The sequence below is a fragment of the Panthera onca genome, chromosome F2, assembly GCF_046562875.1.
Source record: "Panthera onca isolate mPanOnc1 chromosome F2, mPanOnc1 haplotype 2, whole genome shotgun sequence".
Lineage (NCBI taxonomy): Eukaryota > Metazoa > Chordata > Mammalia > Carnivora > Felidae > Panthera > Panthera onca.
Window position 1 is genome coordinate 20289148 of NC_138356.1, and position 23078 is coordinate 20312225.

Consider the following 23078-nt stretch of genomic DNA (forward strand, 5'->3'; position numbering starts at 1 on the left):
CTTGTTAACTGAGGACTTTGGGCAAATCACTTCATCTGTAAGCCCAGTTTCTTTAATTAAAACATGCAGGTAATAGTACACACAGTAGAGTGGTGTTGCAAGCATTATATATAAAAGATATACACGAGCAAGTGCCGATCACCAGACCCGAATCAAACAGACACCGAACAAAGACTCCTCTCTTCACTGCCACTCCCTTCATCTCTCTATTGGATTTAAAGGAGGAAAAAAAAAAGCCCCACATGCAAGCCTCAAAATCACGCAGAACAGCTTTTAGTTAACAGGCCAAGCCAGACCGATAAGCAGGTTGTACACTGCACAAGAGCACCCAGCCAAAGGAGCAAGGAGAGGCTGAAATGTAGTCCACACCCTGCTTGGAGAAAGGACTCTCTTACTCTTTACACAAACATAACTGCTGTTCTTAAAGTGCCCAGCCTAGGGGTGCCCGGGTGGCTCAGTCGGTTAAGCGTCCAACTTCGGCTCAGGTCATGATCTTGCAGTCTGTGAGTTCAAGCCCCACATCGGGCTCTGAGCTGTCATGAGCCCAGCATTGGTTTCTGTGCTGATAGCTCAGAACCTGAAGCCTGCTTTGAATTCTGTGTCTCCCTCTCTCTCTCTCTCTGCTCCTCCCCTGCCTGCTAATGCTCGTGCGCTCTCTCTCTCTCTCTCTCTCTCTGTCTCTCTCTCTCTGAAAAAAAAAAAAGTGCCAAGCCTTTGCAGCTGCGCCCCCCCCCCCCAAAAGTGTTTATATTAATTCAATTTTAGACTACCTTCCTAGAAGTATTTGGGAAGCCAAACGAATTCTCCAAGGAAACTGGGTTTTCATGTTGCTAATTTATGAACTTGGATGAAGTCAGGCTGCAACTACTGGAATGAATGGAAACCTGAAGTAGCCTCCAGCATGCCTTACCGAGTTTTTCTCTGTATCATTCGATACAATCGAATGAGAAGAAGTGTACCATAAATCATGGAATTGGGTAATTAAGATGCTTATTTTCATCAAGTTCTTAAAAGTTCAACATCACTAGATGAATAACATCCCTACACAGACATAGATGCCAGACATTCATTCATCTTGTAAAGAAGAAAAGGGAGTTGCTTTGTATGATCTAGAAGGGAAAGGAGAAGAGACAAGAAACTGACTTTTTCAACGTATACTGAGTGCTGGACTCTGTGGTAGGAAATATCAGAAAACTTCCCTAATACAGTCCTCAAAATCAAAACTACAAACACAAAATATTGGAAAGCTTAAAACTGGAGATTGAGGATGGAGGAAAGAGACACTGGCTTCCCTTTTTTTTTTTTTTTTTTTTTTTTTATTTTTTATTTTTTTTTTAATTTTTTTTTTTTTTCAACGTTTATTTATTTTTGGGACAGAGAGAGACAGAGCATGAACGGGGGAGGGACAGAGAGAGAGGGAGACACAGAATCGGAAACAGGCTCCAGGCTCTGAGCCATCAGCCCAGAGCCTGACGCGGGGCTCGAACTCACGGACCGTGAGATCGTGACCTGGCTGAAGTCGGACGCTTAACCGACTGCGCCACCCAGGCGCCCCTGGCTTCCCATTTTTTAACCCGTCTGCAGTATTTTGTTTTTTCAACCACATGTGTTTTATGTAATTACGCTTGTAACCAGATGTGACTGACATTATCACCAATTTTACCATGAGGAAACCAAAACTCAATATTAGCTTTTTTTTTTCTTTCCCAAGGTCACACAGTTAGAAACTTGATGGCTCTGGTACTTTTCTTTGAAAATAACACCGTCTTTGACAAAGGAGTTTGAGGGGAGAGGGGAGAGAAGGCCAAGAAGTTCATTGTTGGGACCCCTGTTTTCTCACTAACACAGAATCTGGGATGTCCAACAAGAAAAACAAGACGAGAGTAAGACAAAATACTTGAAGAAAAGAATTTTAAAAAATGCAACCATGCTGGGGCACAGGAAAGGAAGCTGAGTAGGGCCAAGGAAATGAATTGCTCAGCAAAGATGAGGGCCTGCTAAGATTGGAACTCATAAATTTGTAATGGGGCCAATCAGCACAATTATGTAATTTTTGCCCATAGTGCTGGAGAGTCCAGAGTCTGTTGATTCAGGATTGGCAAGACTGATGTGGTGCTAAGCAAGGGCTTTAAATTCTTGAGGGGACTTGCTGTTTGAAAGCAAGGAAGATGGCAGGCGGCGGGGGGGGGGGGGGGGGGGGGGGCGGGGAAGGTGCCTCCCCAACCCACCTCTGAGAATGCACTTAAAATTAAAGTGAGCAAAATTAAAAGGAATAATGCCAGCAAAGAGGAATGGAAAGACTAGCACCAAACTTCATGAAAAGAGCAAAGTGGATACGCATAATACGCATATTATGAGCAGATGAGCAGATACCACCTTGGAGAAGAGCCAACCTGCCCCATGGACCCTCCATGAGGCTCCACAAGGTTGTGAGCTCGAAGTCATCAGATGCGGCAGAAGCCCCAGATGAGGAGGAAGCTGAGGTTTGAGGGAGAGAAAATTGTACCAGTGGATCCTTCCATTCTCATATTCACTCACCTCCACCCCCATGTCAGAGCCCAGACATTCTCCAGAACGTTCTCCTCTAAAGAAATTGGAAGAAATTCAAAAAGCTAAGCTTCTACTCTAGATTTTGACAACGGAGACTAACCCCCCCATGTTTGTATGGGGGTGAGGGTGGAGCACATAACCTGAAAGATGCTAGACTGAGTCTTGTCAGCCTGTAAAGCCCAGAATAAACGAACAGAAAAACTAACCCTTAAAATCAAATGGCAAAATGTGAGGCATAGAAACAAAATTAAAAAAAAAAAATCTAATTATATACACAGATCTGAGAAGATATTACTACGTAAAAAGTCATCAGGAATGAGGCGCCTGAGTGGCTCAGTCGGTTGAGCATCCAACTTTGGCTCAGGTCACGATCTCATAGTTCATGAGTTCGAGCTCCATGTCAGGCTCTGTGCCGACAGCTCAGAGCCTGGAGACTGCTTCGGATTCTATGTCTTCCTCTGTCTCTCCTCCCCGCCTCCCTCCGCACTCATGCCCTGTCTCTCTCTCTCTCTCAAAAGTAAATAAACATTAAAAATTTAAAAAAAAAAAAAGACATCAGGATGTTATGAAAAGGGAACACTCAGAATACAACAAAGAACAAAGTTATTCTCAAAATAAAAAGACAATTTACATAAAGAATAGAAAACAAAGCATGGAAGAATCTCTCAGAGCAAAGGACATAGGAAATACAAGAGAACAAATGAAACATATAGGCAACCAGTCCATAAGTTCCAACAACAGATTAGCAGGAATCCTGGAGAGAGCATGGAAAATGGAGAGAGTGCGTATAGCAGAAGAAAACCTCCCTGGAGTTTAAGACATACGTGTGAGATTAAGACGGTTCAGAGAGTGCCTAATGTAATGAACGAACAAAGCCCTAGGCCAAAACATTCATTCATCTGTTCATTCCTTCATGCAACAAACGCTGTGCATTGCTTCAGATGGTGGGGATGCGGTTATGATATAGACAGCTGTAGTAACTGTTCTCAAGGAGCTCATAGTTTAGAAACAGAAGACAAGAGCAGAGCACGTACTTAAAGAAGATAACTTCAGCTAGTGGTAAGTGCTACGAGGAAATTAAGGAGGAGTAATGCAATAAAGGGGAGAATGGGTTCCCTTAGGTTGGGTAGAGAGGGAAAGCCTCTCTGAGAAAGTGACATTGGAAGGGTCCAGCCAAGACAAAATTGGATGGTAAAGCATTCCTTATGAAATTTCAGAACACCTTAGATAAAAAATTTCCTAAAATCATCCAAATAAAGTTGGCTACAGAGAAATGAGAGCTAGGCCTGGAGTTAAATTTCTTACCAGCAACATTAGATGCTAGATGACAAAGCAGTGGTTTCAAAGTTCTCCGAAAAGTAATTTATAACTTATAATTCCATACCCACTCAAACTATCTTTAAATGTGAGAGAAAGAATAAAGATGCTTTAATACATTTACAGGATCAAAAGGTTTTTGTTCCCATGGGCTCTTTCCTAGGGGGGTATCTGGGTATTTTTCTCCAGCAAAACAAGGAGTTAACAAATAAATAAACACACAAACAACTAAAAAAGTGGATACAACTGAGATACATGAAAGGAAGGTTCCAGAATATAAATTACGCCTAGAGAGCAACTAGTCCAACTGAAATAAGATTACAGAAAAACAAGAATTCAATAAAACAAAGTGTGTTGAGAACTTAAAAAATAATATGAGCATGGAAAAGGCTAGTAGTCGGGGAAAGAAGAATAGGCCTTTAGAACTCAAGGACAGGGGACACCTGGCTGGCTCAGTCAGCTGAGTGTCCAACTCTTCATTTTGGTTCAGATCATGATCCCGTGGTTCACGAGATCGAGCCCCGTGTCAAGATCTGCTGACAGCAAGAAGCCTGCTTGGGATTCTCTCTCTGCCTCTCTCTCTTGCTCTCAAAATAAATAAACTTTAAAAAAAAAAAAAAAAAGAACTCAAGGACAGACAACACAAGTAAGCTGTGGTCTAAATGTACAATTTTAAGCAGAACTCAAGGACAGACAACACAAGTAAGCTGTGGTCTAAATGTACAATTTTAAGCAGATTTCCATCCCCACTCTAGTTAGTGGATGACTACTTTTTCCCTCATGCCTTTATTTTCTGGAGAAAATAAACCAAAGTCTACGGATGTAAGAATATCACATATAAAGAAGACCTTTGGTGAGAGGCTAGAATGATGGCAGGGGAATTAGGTAAAAGTCTACAGAATGAACAGAAGGACCCAGGTCCCTTCCCACCACCATCCCACTCCCAGCCCTAGAACACCAGGAGCTAGGCTTACAACCCTGAATCTATCTCAACACAGCTCCAGCCGAGAAACAGGAGAACCCTTCTCCTGAGCAGCCAAAGCACTCCAGAGGTAAGGCCTCAAGTTCTGACATGCATTACCCCAATGAAAATGCCAGCTCCCCATCTCCCGTTACCTACGGTGAGATCCACCAAATGACAAGCTCTACGGTCAGACCAGAGCACTGACCTAGCTTTTTAAATGCATGTTCTTCAATACTAAGAGAAAGCTAAGGATCACCAGAAATGTAAGGGAAGCTTCCAACATAATCAGGACAGCAAAATAAATAGAAAGCAGGCACTCAGAGGACATAGACAATTCAGGAAGGAAAACAAACTCTAAATAATGTTGGAGAAGTAAGAGAAGGGATTCCACCTATGAAGCCAGAGGACTAGAAGCAAAAAAACAATCAAAAATTTGGATGTTAAAAATACAGGGGCACCTGGGTGGCTCAATTGGTTCAGCTTAGGTGATAATCCTGCAGTTCGTGAGTTCGTGAGTTCAAGCCTCACGTTGGGCTCTGCTGACAGTGCGGAGCCTGCTTGGGATTTTCTCTCTCTCTCTGCCCCTCTTGTGCACTCTCTCTCTCTCTCTCAAAAATAAATAAATAACTTTTGAAAAAATACAATATTCAAAATAAAGATTTAGGGGGCGCCTGGGTGGCTCAGTCGGTTAAGCGTCTGACTTCGGCTCAGGTCACGATCTCACAGTCTGTGAGTTCGAGCCCCGCGTCGGGCTCTGGGCTGATGGCTCAGAGCCTGGAGCCTGCTTCCGATTCTGTGTCTCCCTCTCTCTCTGCCCCTCCCCCATTCATGCTCTGTCTCTCTCTGTCTCAAAAATAAATAAAAAATGTTAAAAAAAAAAAATAAAAAAAAAATAAAGATTTAGCGGAAGACTGAAAAAAATAGAGCTGAAGAAATCTTTCCAAAAGTAGGAGAAAAAAAAGTGTTTTATACAATATAGGTGATAAAGAATAGTAGAGAATCAATGAAGGAGAAGGAAGAGAAAAAATGGTGAGGAAAAAAATATCAAAATTTAAGTAAAAAATAAAAACAAAACTGAAGGACAGTTTCCAGACATTAAAAGCTCACTTAAGTGCTCGGAGCAGGGGGTGGGAGGGGTGGAAACCCACTCCAAAGTATATCATGATGAAATTCAGGAACACCAGGAGTAAACTGGAAGCTCCTAGAAAGAAAAAATAGGGTACGTACAAAAGACTGGGAAAAAGAAAGGCCAGATTTCCCACAATAGCACGAGAAATTAGATGACAATGGAGTAATAAAATTGAGTGAAAATGATTCATCCAATCTAAAATTCTTTACCCAGCCAACTTGGCAATCAAATATAACAGCTTTTTTTGAAAAGCTATTTCATGAACAATATTCAGAAAAAAAAAAAAGTTACAGCCTTTATAGCCTTCCTGTAGCTACTGAGGGATGTGCTCTCACAAAATGAGGGACGAGCCAAGGAAGAGGCATGTGAGCTCAGAGGAACAAAGCATCCATACAGAGGCAAACGGGATTCCAGGGAGCCGACCGGGCGCAGCTAGGACTCTGATTAGATGACTCCAAGGGGTGGGAAATGGAATCACGAGGTTATCAGACAGGAGAAAAATCACAGCGAGATAGTTTGAGCCCTTAGAGAATGTAGGAAGCCAGACACACATTCAGAGAGAACAAAGGAAATGAAAATAAAACAATTATGAATTCCAGGAAAATCAACGTTGTACACAAGAAGAAATCTAATCATGACATACCGCTTGTGCCTCAGCAGTTAATAATACTGGCAGGATCAAGCATAAGAATATCCAAGAAGGATTTGACCACAATATATGAAGGGAAAACTGAACTCCTCATTTATCAAGATAGGAAGTCATACATAATGTCTCAATTTGGTTAATTTACACATTATGTGTTGAAAATACAGAGGTAAATACCAAAAGAGTATTTGTGATGACTGATAACAATAGCTAACTTCCAGTGAGCGCTTACTGTGTGCCAGGCACCAAGGTGAGAGCTTTACACGTGCTACTCATGCTGTCCCCGCCTGCAGCCTCTAAGGTGATTTTTATTGCTGTAGATGAAATGTTTGGGTCCCCGCAGCATTCATAGGTTGAAAACTAACCCCCAGTGTGATGATATTTGGAGGTTGGGCCTTGGGGAGGTGATTAGGCCATGACGTTGGAGCCCTCATGAATGGGATGAGTGCCCTTATGAAAAGGACTCTAGAGAGATGCCCTACCCCTTCCACCATATGAGGACACAGAGAAAAGACCGCCATTCATGAATCAGGGAGGGGAGCCTCATAAGACACCGAATCTGCAGACACCTTGATCACGGACTTCCCGGCCTCCAGAACCGTGAGCAATAAATTTCTGTTGTTTCTAAACCACCCAGTCTATGATACTCTGTTACACCTGAAGGAACTAAGGCATTATTATCATCACCCTATTTTACAGATGAGGATACTGAGGCTTACAGTTAAGCAACTGGCCAAGCAGAGTGAAGATACAAATTCAGATTTAACTCAAGAATCTGGGCTCCTATTCTAAACTGCCCTTAAATTTTTGAAGACTTTATTTCCTATGCCATTGTAATAGGCACGGAAAAGAAGTTGTGTATCAGTACGTGCATTGCCCAGACCCACATCTCTTGGTGAAAAAAAGACTCCTGAGACAAGTGACCATATTCTGTCATCCAAATAAGCTCTGATTGGCAGTTCCTCCTTTTTTCTTTCTGATATTCTAGGTTGGCTAAATGAAATTAAAGCTCTTCTTGTTCAAAGTTCAAGTGGAACATTTTATAAGATAAAACTCCACTGAAAATCAAAAGGATACGGTGCTCGTTGATACCAAGCACCAAAATCTAGGCACTGAAATTCTGTCCAATAAGTAGATTCTAATAACCCCAATGTGCTCAAGAAATATAAGTTATGGTTTTCATAACTCTCAAAGAAGAATTTTCCACCTTCCTTTGGACAGGGTGTGGGAAACTGACCCTCAGATCCATTGCTGGTAAAGGTACAAATTTATACAACACCCGGGGAGGCAATATTCAGTGCAATCTCATTTCTGGGAATCTATCCTACAAATACATGGCACACAGGAGAAGTGATATAGGCATGAGATTATTTTTTGCAGCATTATTTTTAATGACTAAAGATTGGAAACCACCTGTCAAATGGGGACTGGTTAAATTACAAGATAGAATTAAATGGAATGTTACATAGCAGTTAAAAGGAGTGCAAACGGCACAGACTCTGAATTCTCTGGGGTGAAGTCTGAATTAAGTTTGATGTAACATCCAGCACAGCCACCCTGGGTCATAAAATCTTCAATTTTCAAGGATTTAGTCATCTGCTTGTTTAGCGTAGCCATTATTAAAAGTTAAGTTATATAGGGAGGCCTGGGTGTCTCAGTCAGTTAAGCGGCCGACTTCGGCTCAGGTCATGATCTCATGGTCCGTGAGTTTGAGCCCCGCATTGGGCTCTGTGCTGACAGCTCAGAGCCTGGAGCCTGTTTCAGATTCTGTGTCTCCCTCTCTCTGACCCTCCTCCATTCATGCTCTGTCTCTCTCTGTCTCAAAAATAAATAAACGTTAAAAAAAAAATTTTAAGTTATATAAACTTACAGTTAAATAAATAATACAAAGATAATAAATACTCAATTCATTACCTCCTAATTATTTTATTATACTACTCTCTACGTCTTCACCAGGCTCTTTAAGTCTAAATACCTCTTTGATAGAAATATTATATAATGGTACATGACTGGGCATCTCCTCCCAGCTTGGTGTTCAGTATCTTCACGTGTTTAGCTTGAAATCAGCGTCAGTGGGGATAGTCAAATCTCTGAAATCGGCAAATGCTACAGGTTGGAACTTTTTTCTTAGCTGTGTGTTACATATTATCAGCATTACCCCCAGTACGTGTGTTCTGTACCTCAGTTTTGCCATCTGTAAAACCAAGATAATCATAGAACCTACCTGATAGGGTTGTCATGAGGATTAATGAGTAAAGCATCAGAGAGTGTCGATATAAGGGTAGGCTAGGCTCTGTATTATTATTACTGGCACAGAAAGATCTCCAAGCTATATTGTCATATATTTTTTAAAGCTGGGAAAGCATATATAGAATGCTACCTTTTGGCTATAACACAGGTAAAACTTTAAATACATGTTCATAGTCTCTTCGATAAAGAAGCCTTGGCAGGACACGTAAGAAATGAATTAAAGTGCCTGCCTCGTTTGTCTCTGACGGGGGGATGAGGTGGAGGACTTGGGTAAGAGCAAGACTTTTCATTCCCGTTACATTGCCACTGAGCTTTATGTTCTTCGACTACGTGAACATATTAGCGACTCAAAACATTGCATTATAAAGAAGAATCGTTTCCTTTAACCCAACAAGCATCTCCTCCTCACCTGTTATAACCAAAATACTAGGAGACACTCTGTGAGGGTCAAAAGGGGCATGGACCAAGGAGGGACCACGGCCGCTGCCCTCCCCGAGTGCGTACCCCGCCCCCTCCGCCCCCGCTTCCCCCCCCCCCCCCCCCCGGAGACGAAACGTGCACAGGAGACCCGCCTACAGCGGGGAGACGGTCCAGCCCTGGGTACCAACACTACAGGGCTTTGCACTCAACTCATGATCAGGACGATACAAAATGGCTCTTTCAGGATACTTACCCTGTTGTATATGGGATGTTTATGCCCCCTAGATTAATACTTTCACATCCAACGATAAAAAGGGTGGAAAAACACAGTAAAGATACACCACTGCAGATCATGGCTAGTTTCGCAGATTCTCTTGCACCAAGTTTCAGTTTTTTTATAATGTAGCCTCCCAGGACAATCCCCACACCGGCACTGGGGACAATAATAACACCTAGAGAGAAGAAGGGAAGGACAGGATTACTCTGAAGGTTAACGTACACTGTAATTTGTTTTCTAATTACTCCTGTTCCTACTTACTGATTAGCACTGAGGGAAAAAAAAAAATCCCGTAATCAATAAATCTTCAATGTGTATGATTTTAGACTATAATTTGTTTTCAACACATACAAACAACAAAGGACACATATCCAGAATGTAAAATAACTTTTACAAATCAATAAAATAAAGACAAGCAACCCACTGAAAAAGTGAACGAAACGTGAACAGGCCCTTCACTAAAGAGGAAATCCAGCTGACCAACAAACACATGAAGGTGCTCACCCTCATTGCTAAGAGGGAAATACAAGTTAAAACCATAGTAAAATACTACTCTGCACCAATTGTGTCGATAAAAATTTAAAAGGCCGATGCTACCACATGTTGGCGAACTCATAGAGCAGTGGTCACTCTCTGCACAGCTGATGGATGTAAACTGTGACAGCTACTTTGAGAACAGTTTGCCATTATCTGGTAGAATTGAAGATACACCCATCCTGTGACAATCCTGGATCTATACCCTAAGGAAACTCAGGCACATGGGGATCAAAAGAAGTGTACCAGAGGGGAGCCTGAGTGGCTCGGTCAGTTAAGCCCTGACTCTTGATTTCGGCTCAGGTCACGATCTCACAGTTCATGGAATTGGGCCCCTCGTCAGGCTCTGTGCTGACAGCACAGAAACTGCTTGGGATTCTCTCTCTCCCTCCCTCTCTGCCCCTCCCCTGTTTGTGTACACATTCTCTCTCTCTCTCTCTCTCTCTCTCTCTCTCTCTCTCTCAAAAATAAATAAATACACATTTAAAAAAAGAAGTGTACAAGAAATCTGATGCATCTTAATAGCCAAAAACTGGAAATAAACCAAATGTCCATTAATAGATACATTGCATGTTATAAATTCATATAATGAAAGGCCACTCTACAGCAACAAAAGTGAAGGTCATGACAATGCTCAACTATGAGGATGGATCATACAAATGCAATGTTCGATGAAAGAAACAAAACAGAACACATGACATGAGGGCATCTGTAAAAAGTTCAAGTGCAGATAGAACTGAATGCTTTGTTTAGGAATACATATATAGGCAGCGCCACTACGAAGAAAACCGAGAAAATAAGGGTCATAAATCCAAGATAGTAGGGGGAACAGGTGGGGTCAGGAAAGGATACAGGGTGCTCCTGGAGTACTGAAAACATGCCATTCCATGCCCTGGGTAATAGTGACACAAATGTCCACTTTATGATTATTCATAATCTCTCAATTTTGATTCACATATTTCTGTGTGCATTATGTTTCACAGTTTTTTTTAAAGCTAAGAGAAAAGCTATATTGCCTGCCCCAAGAACCTCATAATCTAAAATAAAAATAAACAAATTAGACTACAATAAAACAATTAGACAAAAGACAGGAAGAATACTGGAAAAGAAGCATGTGAGCCTTCTCTGGGAGAAATCAGGGAGGGCTTCACAGAAGTGGCAGTATTTGTATTTGAGCCAAGTATGAAGAAGAAAGTAAGGAGAAGACTGAAATGAGACAAATATGTCACAAGAGATCTTGGCAAAAGCAATGTTAAGGGTGTTGTGAAGGAAGAAGCCAGATTCAGACTCTTTCCAGAACTTGGGCTACAAAAGGAAAAATGGGTATGGTTCTAGAGTAAGAGTGGGATTAAGGTAGAGTTTGGACTTGGAGAATGCCATGCATTTGCTAAGACTGGAGGAGACTAAGCATACTTATATACTGACAAAAATAGACTAAAAAGGAAGGGGAGGTTAAATGTGGAGGGAAAGGTTTATCTGATACCAATGCACGATCCTTGAGAAGTCAAGAGAATATGGAATTAACAGCATAGATGATCACATTAGCACTAGATGGGGAGAGAGAGAGACCCCTTAATTCCAGCTAGGAACAGGATAGGGGAGAAGGGGGTGGAGGAGAAGTCAACAGGTGGGTGGTAGCTCCTCAAACTGTAGCTTTTCTGTTTCATAATTTTTCCATTATTTTGCAGACATAATGTAATACGTGTTACAACAGAATGCTTGAAAAGCATAGAGAAGTATGAAGGAACAAACTCCATTGATTACATCCTGGCATATTTCACTCCAGTCTTTTTTCCATGCTTTTTTTCTTTAAGAATTGGTAACATGCTATAGATTCTTTTTTTACATGGTTTTGGTTTTTTATTTCCGGGTGTGTTTGTTTTTTCTGTATAATTGAAAACAAAACTAACTCTTAGAGGAAAGGGATATTGAGAAATTTTTTTTATTTTTATTTAAAAAAAATTTTTTTAATGTTTATTCATTTTTTGATAGAGACAGAACATGAGCGGGGAAGGGGCAGAGAGAGAGAGGGAGACACAGAATCTGAAACAGGCTCCAGGCTCCGAGCTGTCAGCACAGAGCCCGACGCGGGGCTCCAACTCACGGACCGTGAGATCATGACCTGAGCCGAAGTCGGTCGCCCAACCAACCGAGCCACCCAGGAGCCCCAGGGATAGTGAGAATTTTAAATACAGCCAAGGATTAGAATAATTGTTGTAGGAGAGTAAAATGGGAATATGCAATAGGCTTTGCAAGTGGAGAGCCCAACGGGTCCAGATGAGATTGGCTTTCAGAAGTCTGTAGTCTCCAGCAGCGCACACGGTTGGACGGTTTTTGCTCCAGCATGTTCAGCAACCCACATAAAGGAGCAGAGAAGGATTAGATTAATCTAAAACCTGAGCTTTGCCTGGCAACCAGTGTTCATCTTGTAATCCCCACGACAGCCCTGATTTTGCAAAATCAGTAATGACCTTTTTACAGATGAGGAAACTGGCAGCTCAGAGGAGTGATTGATCCCACAGTGCACACAAGGGAGAGAGTGTCTCACAAGGAAAAGTGAGGTCTCTGATTCCCAGCCCAGCACTCTGTCCACATCACCACAGAGGTCTCTGAGAGTTAACAGGTCCCTGGAATCTTCTAGGTAAATTGACCAGAGCTCTGGGCTTAAATGAGCTGCTTAATAAAATATCATCATCGTTAAGGAAGAGTACGCATTCTATCTACACAAATAAATAGGCAAGACTTTCTCTTTAAAGTGAAAATGACACATTCATGAAATCTTTATTTCAATTAAATAATTTATACTGTTCTAGACCCCCAGGAGAACAAACAAAACAAACCTCCATGCTCATAGCTCAAGTCACAATTTAAAAGTAATATAATTGGGGTGCCTGGGTGGCTCAGTCGGTTAGGCGGCCGACTTTGGCTCAGGTCATGATCTCGCGGTCCGTGAGTTTGAGTTCGGGCTCTGTGCTGACAGCTCAGAGCCTGGAACCTGTTTCGGATTCTGTGTCTCCCTCTCTCTGACCCTCCCCTGTTCATGCTCTGTCTCTCCTGCCTCAAAAATAAATAATAAATAAATAAATAAAAATAAAAGTAATATAATTTATTTGACTATGCGTTCTAATCAGTATTCAACTCTTCAAAACAGCAAATTTGTCACCGGTAAATATGAGGTTATATTGAACAGAGTGAAGACGCCTTAAAATTTTCTCCTGATGTCCCCGTCTCGTCTAAATCTCACTGCACTATCCAAACAGAAATTCTGACCATCCGTTCATGGTAATCTGTACATCATTCAGATCTCCAGCTTAAGTAAGAGACCCAAACGTCTCCTTGTTAGAATATCAGGCACAGGGGATAAATAGGGCAGATTTGGTGCTGGGGAGAACGGGGGTAACAGCAGAGCCTCCTCGCTGCCCCTTCTGAAAGCCTGGCTCTGGGGAAACCAGATTGTGCAGAGCCTGGAGGGGCTGGAAGTTGGTTTCCCACCCAGCACCACACTGCATCCTAGGCCTGGCCAACTCCCCCACTGCCTTATAGGGAGGGGAAATTACAGGCATCTTCTGCTTTCGCTAACCAAAAGAAATCCAAAGAGGATTTTCACTTTTATGGGGGGGAAAAAAAAGGCGAAGAGTGAAAATAGCATTCAGCATTTGTTTGGCAACAAGGGGTTATAAAGGCACTGAGAGCGGCCCCGCCAATCCCCTTCCCTGGGAACCACACTCAGCATCTCAGCATCAGGCCCCGCAGCTTTGAAGTGTCTGCGAGCATCTGTGCTTTATCTCCATTTGTTTTGTGCATCATCAGGAAGAGGTTCCTAAGGTATCAGAAGAGCCTAAGAGGGGTTGTATTTTGAGCCTGGTAATGCTCAACATTTTTTCCATATAAATTAACTATAACTGCTTCTCCGCTTTATGCCCTTCTGGCTTATGAAAGGCTTCATTGGAACACTCGACTTTCAGATAGCAATAAATAAATATTATAAGATGTAAATATATAAGATGGGATCTCCCAGCAGAAGCTGCCCGCCTGCCACGCACCGTGTCTGCGTTCAAATCCACCTCACTGGCTGGTGCTCACCCCTTCCCTTTGTCCTCAGAACCCAGAGAGCCCTCTTCCAACTGCCTCCTGGCTCCTCAGAGCCTCTGCTCCCTATCAGCCCCTTTCCCAGCACTGGCGGGATGGCTGTGCAGTCCCCGAGTTTCTGCTCCTCACGCCCTCTAGTGGCCAAGACATGGCTGGGACCCAGGGGGTACAAGAGGGTGGGCAGGGGAAAAAAGCATCAAGTCTGTGTGTATGAGGGGAGACGGTGGAGGTCTGAACTCAGGGACCCAGCCTAAGGTAGTGGTAGAGGATAGAAGCCAGTGCATTTGCAGATGTCTAAGAAACAAATGCAGGCAAGAGTACAGGCCACATGGACACATTCCCGGAGTTCAGATCTCAGCTCTGCCACCTACAAACTGTGTGTCCTTGGACAAATTTCTTAATATTCCCAGGCCTCCGATTTTCTCATCTGTAAAATGTGGCTAAGAATAGTATCTTCCGTCTACGGCCATACCACCCTGAACGCGCCCGATCTCGTCTGATCTCGGAAGCTAAGCAGGGTCGGGCCTGGTTAGTACTTGGATGGGAGAATAGTATCTTCCTCATAGGTTGTTAGCTTTAAGTGAGTTAAGAGATATAAAGTGCTTAAGACAGTGTCTGACTCATAGTATACGAGTCAGGACTTAATAAATGTTGGTGATCATCATCATCATAAATATGAACATCATTATTATCTACCTAATATTAATATGTTTAACATTTGCACAAATCAACATATTGACATTATAATTAGGCAAAAATCTCTATATGCTATTTTATCTATAGGATTGAATCTGTAAGATTGAACACTAAACTTTTATGTGTTCTTTAATATATAAGCCTTTGAGGTTTAGCTACTATGTAGTTTTTTTTAACATTTATTTATTCTTGAGAGATGGAGAGAGACAGAGCATGAGCAGGGGAGGGGCAGAGAGAGAGGGAGACACAGAATCTGAAGCAGGCTTTAGGCTCTGAGCTGTCAACACAGAGCCCAAGGCAGGGCTCGAACTCACAGACCGCGATATCATGACCTGAGCCAAAGTTGGACGCTCAACCGACTGAGCCACCCAGGCGCCCCACTACTATGTGTTTTAAACACATACATCTCTGTTAGCTATTTAGTACTGTGTGTATATATCTGAATTTAAAGACCTCATAGCTACATTAATTGTCAACAAAGCAGAGGATCCTGTTTGACTTCATAAAAGGTCTGTGAACATCCTGCTGTTTTCCAGTTGGAAATGTTTTTTCTACTTACTTATCCAAGCAAGTCAATATGTTAATTGTCCTACTTCCTTTCTTTCGCTTACGTCAAGCACTATCCCGTAATATTCAATTTTGAAGTTTTTACTCTGAGTCACAATATTGCTTGCCCTTATAAAGTGTAACTTCATGGAGCCCAAAGGTCTTTATGAAAAATGATATTCACTGAATTGCCAAATATTAAAGCTACTGGTGGAATTTTTCCCCTCCCCTGTAGTTTTTGTCAACATGTAGAAATTATCTGTATTGCAAATAGACACGTAAAACATACCTACGCTTAATGCATGATTTGGGATGCAAAAAAACCTTAAACTGAAAAGGAAGAGGAAAAGATTAGGTGACCCACTCATCATCAAGAATGTTCCAGGCTCAGGGAACTTGAATTGTGCCACTATTGCTATTGAACAATAATTCACTTTCATGGTACCCAGGGCTAACTCCTGTCATGAGGCCTTCCACTGTCTGTTGTGTTTACCTCTTTCTTCCCTGCTAGACTCTCAGGTCTTTGTACATGGCAGGGACTTTATCTTTATGATCTTCATACCTTTCTAGCACTTACCAGGACCTGGAAATGTAGGGATGAAAGAACAAGCTTTGTTATTTAGAATTTATTATACAAAAACTTCAAATGGCTTATTCATTTCCATTTTCTAATTATTCCTGAACTAGGCTATATCCTATTTTACAAGTAGGAAATCTAAGACCTCATTCGGGACCAAAATAAGCTGCTAAAGATCAGTTTAAGCCTGGCAGGCACTAAATGATGCCTGAAAAATTTCGCTGTTATCAAAATTCTGAGTTGAGCGTTATTAGCAAAAATGTAACTGGCAAGCCACTGAAGGTGACAAGGCACGTGATGCCTATGATGTCCGCAGCCCTCTGATACCTCTTTTCTATCACGAAATCACAATGGTGCAAAATGTCCCACTGTGGTGTGAACTAAGTTAACAGATACTCAGAATCTCAGATGTCCTCATGCGCTTTTCTCTAAATTCACTGACCCTATGTGTTTCACATCCAAAGTTTTCTTTAGTTATGTTGAAAAATAAATGGTTTGCAAACGTAAGTCAGTAAGAAATAAGCCATTGTGACTTTGAGGTTCTGCCGCTGCCTTGGGGGAAGGGAGCTGGGCACGGGGAAGGAAAAGAGGGGAAGGGAGCTGGGCACGGGGAAGAAGAGGGGAAGGGAGCTGGGCACGGGAGAAGGCGGGGAGGGGAAGGGAGCTGGGCACAGGGAAGGGGGGAGGGAAAGGGAGCTGGGCACAGGGAAGGAGGGGAAAGAACAGGATGAGCATCTGGAAAAGAAGGAAGACCAGTTTGTTCTCATTCAGTCATTCTCTATTTCTCCCTCTCTTTTTACACACACATACACATACACACGCACAGGTGTAGACAATATACCACATACAGTGACATACAGTATCTCATCTCATTCCCAGAATTGTATGGATTTTGAGTTGCTCTGAAATCAGAATGTGTCTTACAATCAAAAGTATCTTAGCCTCGTGGCATAATCGAATTAAAAGCATTTTCCTTTCATAGACTCCAAATCATGCAGCATCGTACAATTAATGGTGTCTTAGGCTGGAAGAAAGATAGCCTCTTTCCACATCACAGATGAGGAAACATCTAACGATGTGATAGAGCAGGGAAACAAACTCAAATTTATTTAACTTTTCCAAAGACTGTGCTTCTAATCTTATAATACAAACAAATGTTTTTCCTATCATCCAGGGTAAATGAGTTTACCCTTTTCAGCTTCTACTTTTCCTTGCAACATTTTCTATAGGAAGTTAATCACAAGGAATAAAAGAATAAAAGGGGAATAAAAGAAGAGAATATTTAAAAAATCCAAACCTTAAAGCTAGCAAATTTTAAGTGCTCCGAGAATAGACAGCATAGTAAGCATACATTTTCACAAACAATACATAAATCCACAAAGTGTCACAAGAAGCACAATATATCTCTTCCTCCTGCATATCTCAGTATCACCCTTGTGAAAAATCTCAGAAATCCTTTCACAAACTATGATTCGGTGTATCGGGGTGAATGTCTGGTATCCCTTTTATAATTCAGTGGCTGTCGTAAGACAGAGAACAGACAGTTTCTTTAAATCCACAATATCTCATGGCATAACATCTAGTCACATTCTAAAGCAGGGGCAGCAAAGCCCAGAACCACGCCTTGTTTGGATTAGGAGAAGCAGCCCATGTGTATTGAAGGGAACAGCGTGTGCCACCATCAAAGCTACCAGTTCTGAAGGGAAGCCTATGGGCTAAATGGAAGAATTTATAGGAAGTTCTTTTAAGAATCCTCCCGAGGGCGGATACGCCGGCAGGGTGGCTCGCCTCACACAAGGCTGCTGCAGACAGCCTGTCTCAAGTTTTGCCCCTCTGTAGCTCCAGTTAGAGGACACAGTGCGAGAAGCAGACCTCTCCGACCACAGCTTCCTCTCCGAGTGCCCGGCAACAGCCACAGTGTGGCTCAAATGGGATCACTTGCAGCTAACCAAGAGAGAATGCTCTGAAATTGCTTGCCTGGCCTTGCTGAAATTACTAATAAAGGCTTTCAATGGAAGACACACTTCTAGAAGCCTCAGCCTCCGTGACTTCATCATGGAGATACAATATAGAGCTCATATTTAACTCCTACTAAGACAAAGGGGGCTCATTCACCTACAATAACACTTTCTTCAACTCTGCCAACACAGGGAGACACTGTACAGGAGAAGGGAAACATGAGATTCCCAATCTCGGGGATCCGAGGTCTCGGGAGCACTGAAGGAAAGGTAATAGAAAGGTACATTCAGCAAAGAAAACAACCACACTTTTCATTTCAGGTTTTTGCAAAGGCCCGGCTACGATAATACATAACGGCAAATGCCAAGCTGCGTCAGGAAAGGGATTCAAAAATCAAATCAAATTAATATTTCATCTTTTATGGCTTAGAAACCTAAGCGTTTTCTGCATGTAGGCAATAAAACCACAGAGGGCAAGAACAACTCGAAATGATGAGATACAAAAATCAGAGTGTTGCCTTCCATTTTTCACCAGCTCTGGGCAACTTCAGGCAAAACAGCGAAAAGCTTGAACCAAATTACTGCAGAAAAGGAAAAAGCCTTGCAGAGGAAATTTCACAGAAGAATAATGGAGTCTTAATAACTTTTTTGGTTTTTATAATAAGTCTCCAGCAAAGCCCTTGGTGTTAAGTTACTGCACTTTGTTTCCGTTCATAGAGGCAAGGGCTACAGATGTGGGCCAGTGCCAAATGCAAAACCCTCTTTGGAGGCCCTTTGGGCAAGATCCACTTTCTCTCTCAGCAGTTTTCAACTTCTCCCCTTTCCATTGTTGTCCAAATCCAGCCGCTCTCAGAGCTTTCCCATGGAGGAGGTTAATCGTCATTACGCCCACTAATAGCTGAGCCACAAAAACCCGACAAAGCTACCCTCCCCCTGGGAGAAGTAAGCAGATTTTTAAAACCCTATTTATCTGAAATTTTGAGACACACTTCTAAACACCTAACTATACCTGTTACAATGTCTTTGCTCCCCCCTCCAGGGGCCAAGTGCAGATTTGCTCATTAGATACCATATGAATTCTACCAAATTAATTCTAATTTCATGAGGTGGACCAGAGCACCCATTTAATAAATACAGTCAACGCACTAATCCAAATGTTCTGTGCCTCTTTTTCTTTTTTTTTTTAAATTTACAGCTTCATTGAGCTATAATTAACATACCATACAATTCATCTACTTAAGTGTACAATCCAGTAACTTTCAGTATACTCCCAGACATACACAACCAATCCCACAGTCATTGTTCGAACATTTTCACCACCCCCAGAAGAAATTCTGTATCCATTAGCTATCACCCCATTTCCTTCAAACTGTCTCCCTCAGCCCTAGACAAACTCTAGTCTACTTTCGGGCTCTATGGATTTACCCATCGTAGCCATTTCATATAAATGGAGTCATACACTATGTCTGTCTTGCTTCTGTCATTTAGCATAATGTATATAAGGTTCATTCATACTGTAGCATGTATCAGTTCTTCATTCCTATTTATGGCCAAACAACCCATTGCACTGATATACCACGTTCGATTTATCCATTCATTCATCAATGGGTATTTGGGCTGTTCCTATTTGTGGCTATTATGAGTAATGTTGCGATGAATGTTCACGTTCAAGTTTCTATGTGGACATATGTTTCATTTCTCTGGATGCAGGCCTAGAAATGGAATTTCTGGATCATACGGTGACTCTATGTTTGAGGAAGTGCCAAACTGTTCTCCAAAGTGGGTGCACCTTTTGACATTTCTACCAGCAGTGCGTGAGGGTGCCAATTTCTTCCAATCTTTAATTGCTAATATCACAGATAACATTTGATTATTGTCATCTCAGTGAGTTTAAACTCGTATCTCATTGTGGTTTTGATTTTCACTTCCCTGATAACTAATGAGGTTGAGTATCTTCGTGTGGCCATTTGTATATCTTCTTTGGAGAAACGTCTGTTCAGATCCTTTGCCCAATTTTTAATTACTTTATTTTTCTTTTTACTATTGAGTTGTAAGGATACTTTATATATTCTATTTAAAATTTTTTTTAATGTGTATTTATTGTTGAGAGAGGGAGAGACAGAGCACGAGTGGGGAAGGGGCAGAGAGAGGAAGACACAAAATCCGAAGCAGGCTCCAAGCCCTGAGCTGTCAGCACAGAGCCCTACCCAGGGCTCAAACCCACAGACCATGAGATCATGACCTGAGCCAAAGTCGGACGCTTAACCAACGGAGCCACCCAGGCAGCCCTCTTGATACATTCTAGATACAAGTCTTTTATCAGATATAGATTTTCCAAATATTTTCCCCCATTCTGTGGGTTGCTTTTTACTTTTTTGTTGTTGTTTTGGAATTTTATTGGGTTTTTGGGTTTTATTTTATTTTGTTTTACTTTTCTGATGGTGTCCTTTGATTTACAAAAGTTTTTAATTTTGATGAAATCCAATTTATGTATTTTTTTCTTTGGTTGTATTATCTAATCCAAGGTTACAAAGATTTATGCCTATTTTTATTTCCAAGGGTATCATAATTTTAGCTTTTACATTAAGGCCTTGGATCCATTTTGAGTTAGTTTTTACACATGGTGTGAGGTATGGGTCCAGCCTCATTCTTTTGCATATGAAGATTCAATTGTCCCAGCACCATTTTTTGAAAAGACTATTCTTTTCTCATTGAATGGTCTTGGCATCCTTGTTGAAAATAAGTTGATCATAGATGTATGGGTTTGTTTCTGGACTTTCAATTCTATTCAATTGATATTTATGTTTATTTCAAGTCAGTGCCATATTGTCTTGATTATTGTTGCTTTTTATTAAGCTTGGAATCAAAAGGTCTAGGTCCTCCAACTTTTGTCTTTCACAAGATTGTTTTGGCTGTTCTGGGTTGCTTGCATTCCAAATGAATGTGTCAAATTCTGTAAAGAAGCCAGCTGGAATTTTGATGGGGATTATGCTGAATCTATCTAGGGAATACAGTCATCTTAATAACATTAAGTGCTCCAATTCATGAACATGAGACATCTTTCTGTTTATTTAGGTTTTCTTTTTTTAAGCAATATTTTACAGTTTTTCAGAATATGTTTTGTACTTCTTTTATTAAATTTATTCTTAAGTATTAAATTCTTTCATGCTAGTGTAAATAGAATTTTTTTCCTTAATTTCTCTTTTAAAATTGTTCATTGCTAGTGTCTAGAAATACTATTGATTTTTGCATGTTACTCTTTTATTTTCCAACTTCACTGAATTCATTTACTAGTTCTAATACTTTTCTAGTGGATTCTTTAGGATGTTCTCTACATAAGATCATATACTCTCAGTAGAGGTAGTTTTACATCTTTCTTTTCAATCCAAATGTCTTTTATTTCAGTCTCTTAGTTAATTGCCCTGGCTAGAATCTCCAGTGCAATGGTGAATACAAGTGGCAAGAACAGATATCTTTGTCTTGTTCCTGATCTTAGGGGGAAAGTATCAGTTTTTCATAAGTATGATGTCAGCTGTGGGTTTCTTGCAGATGCCTTTTAATTCATCATGTCTTAATCTCCAATCATTTAAATAGTAGTCAAACTAAAATTCATTTTTGTTGTTACTTAAAAATGTGTTGCTAAGTATAACCTTCAGAAAACTCATAAAATATACAATTTTTAAGACACATCAGGGCACCTGGGTGGCTCAGTACATTGAGTGTCTGACTCTTGATTTCAACTCAGGTCTTGATCTCACGGTTTGTTAGATTGAGCTCCGCATCAGTCTCTGTACTGACAGTGTGGAACCTGCTTGGGACTCTCTCTCTCCTTCTCTGCCTCTCCCTTGCACATGCACTCCCTCTCTCTCTCTCTTTCTCTCTCTCTCTCTCAAAATAAATAAACTTTTTTCAAAAGCTTTTTTTTTTACCTTAACAGAAAACACTTATTGAGCACCTACTGTATATGAGATTTTGTACTAGACTCTGGAGATAAATAGTGCATAAAACCGACAAAAATCCCTGCCCACATTGAGTTTACAATGTACTGTAGGAAAACCAGATAATAAACAATAAATCAAGAACTAAGCAATTCTTACTGAATGTTAGAAGGTGAAAGCAGTCCAGAGAAAAAGGTTGAGCCTAGCAAGGAAAATCAAGACTTCTGGGAGAAGAGTTGCATTTTTTAATGGGGGATGCTGGTCTCACTGACATGGGGCCATTTGAGCAAAAACCTGGAGGACAGAGAGTGCAGCATGCACAGGGAATACATGATATCCTAATTATACACTGTGTTCATCTATCCACTGAATTTTCATCTATCCACTGAAGTAAGTTTACTGAGAGCCGAGATTATTATTAAAGGTCACAACATTTTATAACTAGAAGAAAATTCAAAAAATGATCAACCTTCCTTGGCTTCTGAAAGAGAAAGCTTAAGCTAGAAAACTAAGAACTCAGCAAAGCAGTGACACATGAAATGGAAATCTTAACCAGTATGATACATTCTGCACTTTATACCTAAAGACTTTGTTGTGTTTCAAAAGACATGCATAATTCCAACAGGTAATAATACCCACAAAATAAGTTTTATAGATAGAAACATACTCTAGTAATCTAATGGTCTGAGCAACTTTGGAGGACACCAAACCAACTATCAGAACTTAGGTTTCAGAAATCTACTAAAAAAAAAAAATCTACTAATTAATCAACTTTTTAAAAAGAGGCATTGGGTAGAAAGCACTAGAAAAGAAACAGATGACATGGGTCTCACCTGACTTCCCAATGCGATGACGAGCACCACCAACTGATCCATTTTTAAATCTCGCAGCAAAATACCAATAGCCTCTTTCTCTTATTGTTCTGATCTTATCTACTGTCGGTTTTGAATAATAAAATCACACATTTGCAAATAAAACTTCTTTTAGGAAGACACTAAAGTATCTTGAAAAGATACAAGAATAAGAAAATGCAGGGGTGCCTGGGTGGCTCAGTCAGTTGGGCAGCCGACTTCGGCTCAGGTCACAATCTCACGGTCCGTGAGTTCGAGCCCCCCGACGGGCTCTGTGCTGACCGCTCAGAGCCTGGAGCCTGTTTCAGATTCTGTGTCTCCCTCTCTCTCTGACCC

General features: G+C 41.1%; 1 protein-coding gene across 5 annotated transcripts in view; it reads right to left on the reverse strand.

The window, feature by feature from the left end:
• Positions 1 to 23078, reverse strand: part of SLCO5A1 (solute carrier organic anion transporter family member 5A1) — a 300952-nt gene that overhangs the window by 23089 nt on the left and 254785 nt on the right. For all 5 annotated transcript variants that reach the window (XR_013553601.2, XR_013553600.2, XM_078441935.2 and 2 more), the window contains one exon: positions 9530 to 9728. Coding sequence is in view for 3 of the 5 variants with exons in the window: in XM_078441935.2 (XP_078298061.1) it covers positions 9530 to 9728 (199 nt within the window). In the remaining 2 variants the exon portion in view is untranslated. The remainder of the gene's footprint in view (positions 1 to 9529; positions 9729 to 23078) is intronic.